Genomic DNA, 5870 nt, shown 5'->3' with positions numbered 1-5870 from the left:
TATATAGGTTAAGTCTTACTCTCTTTGCACAATATCTTTATGGTCTCACATTCTCTCCCTCACTCACACATACTCTCTACTTTCTCACTCTCTCGTTAGAGTTTTATTTATTTTGACTAAAGGTTTCTCTCTCGTTAGAGTTTGTTATCATGGAAGACACCAAGAAGAAGACGCCATGCAGCAAGAAGCTTGGAGGATATTTGAGAGAGCAAAAGGGACGCCTGTACATCATCAGAAGATGTGTGGTCATGCTCATTTGTTGGCGTGACTAAACATTTGCGGCTCCTCTACCTCTACATATACACATCAGTACTAGACAGCATATTGTGCACACAATATCTATTTGTATTGTACTACTGATATATGATTGAAGAGAGGTGTTGGATCTTTGTGGCTATAAACGATGTGAGATGAGTCCACGAGCTGGAGTTCAAGCATTCGTGAATGACATATATCCTGTTATCTCCGAGGTGTTAAGAGATATAAGTTTAGATAATAGTTTTTTTTCTTGAATTTTTTTTTTCTTGAATTAGCTAGCATGGAAATGAATAATTAATTAGATATCATCTTTTTATATTAGTGTACGATATAAAGTAAAGAGAGAAAATATGAGCACAGTTTGTCAATGCATATAGGATACTTTCTAGGGAAATACTTCTCTCTCGCTGACTATCTTCATTGTTTTGATATTCAACAATAGTAATAAACAAAGATGCCAATTACTATTTTTATTGTTGTGCATAATTGTACTCTGTCAGTTACTCTTAAAACTGGTTCTATTTCCATCAGAAAATGATATTTAACAGTTTAAACAGAAATATAGCATTTAGCACGTACTAACGGACATGCGCACGCAGATATCAAACTCAAAGTGATATGGAAAAAACTATTTCGGTGATTGCATATTCAGGAGAAAAAGAACTGGTAACATAATAAATTGTGAATATAAATAATTTAGCATTTACGAATATTAAATGAAATTCAGTATCAATCATATCAAACTTTTACCATATATTTCCCCTATTTTGAACATTCAAGCACATGTGTTTGTTTGAACCTACCGACTTTAATTCAACAACATTATTAAATGCGACTGTTTACATTTACATGACCATTTTAAAAACTTTCATTTATTGTTTTTAGAATAAAAAACAAGATCTATCAGTGGCTGGAGAGAAAAGGATATTTCATCAAAATAACATGACATGATTTGTAAAGGAAAAAAGAAAGAAAAAGAGTCATTAGTCTCTACTGTTTTGCATTGTGTCTTATTACCGAGTTTGGGAGATATACTGATTCATATGTAATGAAATATACAATGCATTACTTGATTGATATTCAGAAGAACTGACAAGATATTCAAAGCTGGCCAATGAGAACGTGCCGCGACTGGGTAAAAGTATACATGCTCATAGTGATGACAGCTTTTATGTCTGCCCACGGGCAAAGGCCAATGTTCTAGGACCCATACACCATCAGATCCGATCGCCACATCATCTCCAATAAATATGACCCACACCTTGTGGCATTTTAAGAAGTCCGCGTTAGTAATTACCTTTTGGCGATTGTGAGTTTCTGGTAATTAGAGATAAGATGGTTTAAAGAGAGTTTAGCATACATAACTAATATGATAATATCATATTTTCATTCTTTTAGTCACTTGTCTGAACAGTTGAAGAATAGCCATCAATTTGACAAAGTCGGCGTATTTATTTTTTGAAACATTCCTTAATTATAATCAATTGGTTACAATCTGGTGGTAAGACTTGGTTTAAGGTGAGGTTGGAATTGGTTAGTTCTTTTTTCAATTTTCCATAAATATATTGTTTGGCCTAGAGATATGTTTTAGATCTTATTAGAAAATATGTAACTAGATTGATTGTCAATATTTTCCTTCTGAAAAATTAGCTGGACTTGGTCTAAACACCTTCCGTTAACAAAAAAAAAAAGCATTCCTTAAGCGTTCCGATATACTGAACCGACACTTATCAGTGTGTTTTTAAATATTTTAAAAGCATAACAGCAAAATGTGGGTTGAGACTTGTCTGTGATCGTAGTTTCATGTAGGCGGATCTTTCGAAAATTATATTAACTAAATGGGTATATGTTGTAATAAATGAGTGTATTTGATACTTTGATCCATGAATACCACCACATAGAGGAAAGCAATATAGGTATACTGATAAACACGCAATAGATTTGATAGTTGGTGAGTGGTTGCTTATAGTCGTTCAACTTTTTGACTTTGTTTGGTTATTTTGAGATAATGCTTATCATATAATACTAGGCATCTCCAAAAAGAACTTTAAAACTTGAAATACAAAGTTTTACATGCTTTAAAAACAGTTTCCAAACTTTTTGAACAATGAAATTTCATATTTAAAAATTCACTGTTCAAAATTCCATATTTTAAAAATCTTTTCAATCATCCGTCTTTCAAATAGTTTTGTTAACTTTTATAGTTATCAATTTGGTCCTTATATTTTTGAGTCTAATACAAAATACAAAATACATTAATCACAATTAAATAAAATATTATAGAAAAAATGCTATAAAACTTAATACAAAATACAAAATCAAAAATACATTTTTTATGAAAACATAAATATTACATCGATTAACGAAAATACAAATTTTGACCACTTTTAACTTTAGTATGGCAATAATTATAATGAATGATTCTATATTTATTTAAAGTTTACTAATTAATATTATTTATAATTTGTATTGTATGATCTACTATTATAATTTTTGTGATTTTTATAAAAAAAATTATCAATAAAAAATTATAGGGTAAAATATAATACTTTTAAAGTAAAATCAAAACTTTATTTTTAGAAAAAACACTTTCAAACTTCAAAATGAGATTATTTCTAAACATGTTCTTATGTAAATAGAAAATAATTACGAAGATTTTTTTGGTCAAACTATTACTTCACTAGAATTTTGACACATAGTTTCTCATTCCGGAGGGAGAGTTCGAGAGTACAAATAGAGTACTTTTCACACTGCGATCAGCAGTTGAATTACGATTACGAGAGATAAATATATAATGAAAATAGATGTCAGGGATCTACTCAACACACTAATGTCATGGAGGATTCTTTAAAGAACAATCATAGAAAACTTCTCTGTCAGGAAGCCAATTAAACTCTAAAAGTCTGAAACACGTATATTAAGTCCTTGAACCCCATAGAGATATCCTTTGAAAGCCCTGATTTTAGAGCCAGCATTTCAGCAACCAAGGCTGAAGCTACGTGATGCTGGGCAGATGATCACTGAAACCGGATAGTTCCATTTGGGTCCATTGCTACCCATCCCAAGCCACTATCACCGATTAAACTGTTCCGAGCAGCATCTGAATAACAGATGCGAGAGTCAAAAAATATTTGTGGAGCCTGAGAGATTTGATTCGAAGATATAATCTTTAGGGAAAATAGAGAATTTTGGCAGAGGCTGAAGTCACTGCCAAAAATGAAATTTTCTATAAATGGTAATTTTTAAGAGTTTAAAATAAAATAGCAAATGAGTAAAATAAATTAAAAATAATTATTGACATTGTATATAATATATGATGGAAATATAAATTTTGACAACATAGCATGTTATGGAAAAAGACATGCATTGTACAATACTTAAAAGACGATCAAAATCAGCAATTTCGAAGTTATAATAAAAATGTAATTTTTTTTTAACAAATTGAATGCTTATGTCTATGACTATTATAGTTCATAATTTTGGAGAACCCGATGCTAATGTTTCTTCTGGTTATGTATGTCAAAGACTAGCTCTGATCAAATATTAAATAGGTGTATACTATAAAACTTCATTTGATAAATTAGGTGGTCATATGCAAATATGCACCACGAAAAAATCACTCGCTCCATAATTATTAAAAGAATAGGTAAAATTGTCATAATGATCAAAATTCAACTGAAAAATAGCATGCACTAGTCTAGGGGAGGTGTATCAAACAATAAATTTGGAGTAATTTGAACTTTAATACGTTTTATATGATTTTGATGTTTTGGGTGGATTTAAGAACAAAGTTATTAAAAAATTAATTTATCTTCAAGCTCACAAAATAGGATTTGATATTTAAACTCAAAAGATCACCACCCTCATAGTTACAAAAAAAAAAAGATCACCACCCACCAAACCTAGAAAAAAAATCTATTACACCATTTTTATCGATTTTCATTTAAACTCTGTCCTATTTCATAAATCTCTATCGAAAACGACCGATATGATATGCGGATGAAGCTAGAAAAAAAAAATAATAAAAGACACATAAGATGAAGCTAGAAAAAAAAAAAGACACATAAATTTGATTACGAGATCGTTCCTACATTTCCGAGATGTTATTCAGATTTCAAATTCATATGAAGAAAAAGACAAACTACACTAATTCACAAACGCGTAAAATAAGCATGCCTCTTTTGAATTACCGCATTTTTCTATGACATGAACTCTATAAGATTAAGCAGAGTTCAAACTTTATCAGAATCACTAAACCCTGAGATAAACTCCCCTTGAACCTATACTTCAATCTTCACATTTTTGGAAGTAAGCCACACAGATAACTATGCCACACACAACGTCAACACCAATGCCATCACTTTAAGTCAACATCAAACTCCATTACACATTACGTCTACATCACTGTATGTTGAACACAACATAAAACAATGGAACTTTTTTTTCTTTTTTCTGAAGTCTATTTTGTTGATAAGTTACATCTCATTTATATAAAAGACTAGAATTTGCTTCTTAAGTACAAACTTTTTTGGGGTTTAATATAAGGGTTTCATTTGCCTTCCATCACATAATATCTTTGTTTTTCCAAGATCAAATAACCAATAGACATCACAATACACAAACTCTCATACAACATCACCTTTATGTGGCGCACTTATAATACTTCTTGTAATATTTAGCGAACTGACACAAAATACTTTAGAAAATGTATCTTCAATCTTCTTATTTTAACTATCTATGTGGACTCATCACATCTATCTTGTAGCTTACATCTTCAAAAAGTTCTTACAGCTTCAGCCTTACAAAATATCATACCGTTATTACCAGACCTCAGACTGTTATATTAATCACTCGTAGCAACTGGTTTACAAAATGATGAGCATGCTAGTGTAGTGTAGCCTCTTGTTACGTTCTCGCTACACATAGTAAATAGAACCTGAAATAACCAATCAAAGAGATTACTAGAAGATTTACTCAAACCAAACTATATAACTCATCCAAACAGTTAATCAATCATATACACAATCATGGATATTTTAAACAGGTAATCGAGAGTGTTGTGCGGAACACCTCTGATTCGAGATGGATCAAAGATCTACGGTCAGTCGTGTGATCCTCTCAACTCTCTCGAGAACATGCAAACTAAATAGCTACGAAATAAAGAACACAAGAACGACATAGATCCGATTGTTTATACCCAATGTATCTCTTTGATGTGGAGAACTAATCCCTGAATCCAGATTCAGTCTAGCAAATCCACTAGAACAAATGCATCTCTACAAAACAGAGATGACGAAGAACACCAGAGCCTCTCTCTCTCTCTCTCTCTCTCTCTCTCTCTCTCTCTCTCTCTCTCTCTCATACCCTTCTATACGAACAAGGTTTACAAGACTTACCAGAATCAATTAAGCTAAACCGGATATAACAGTTAATCGGTTTAACCAATCTTAACTAATCCTAACTACCCAAGTAACAACCTAACAACTAACTCTAAAGTTACAAGATCAGATCACTCACCACCAAAGAGATCTAAAATCTATCTTATTAAAACAGAAACATTCTGTTGGACCTAACATTTATTTTGTAAGTTTTTAAATTAAATACACATTTAT

The 5870-nt window shown here is 31.4% G+C and overlaps 1 protein-coding gene and 1 long non-coding RNA gene across 2 annotated transcripts; one reads left to right on the top strand and one right to left on the bottom strand.

Moving 5' to 3' along the window:
• Positions 1-466, top strand: LOC108816151 (small polypeptide DEVIL 3). Its single transcript, XM_018588718.2, has one exon. It carries the CDS (start codon positions 150-152, stop codon positions 270-272), a length of 123 nt encoding a protein of 40 aa, XP_018444220.1. The 5' UTR covers positions 1-149; the 3' UTR covers positions 273-466.
• Positions 467-4977: 4511 nt separating this feature from the next.
• On the bottom strand, positions 4978-5789 carry LOC130497615 (uncharacterized). The gene is made up of 2 exons (XR_008936617.1): positions 5456-5789; positions 4978-5194 (listed from the first exon to the last, which is right to left on the bottom strand). It is a non-coding gene; the product is annotated as an uncharacterized LOC130497615 (long non-coding RNA).
• Between the last annotated feature and the right edge of the window lie 81 nt (positions 5790-5870).

Source organism: Raphanus sativus, chromosome 7 (genome assembly GCF_000801105.2).
Source record: "Raphanus sativus cultivar WK10039 chromosome 7, ASM80110v3, whole genome shotgun sequence".
Classification (NCBI taxonomy): Eukaryota; Viridiplantae; Streptophyta; class Magnoliopsida; order Brassicales; family Brassicaceae; genus Raphanus; species Raphanus sativus.
Note: the sequence above shows the minus strand (reverse complement) of the source record. Positions and strands in the feature narration are given on the sequence as shown.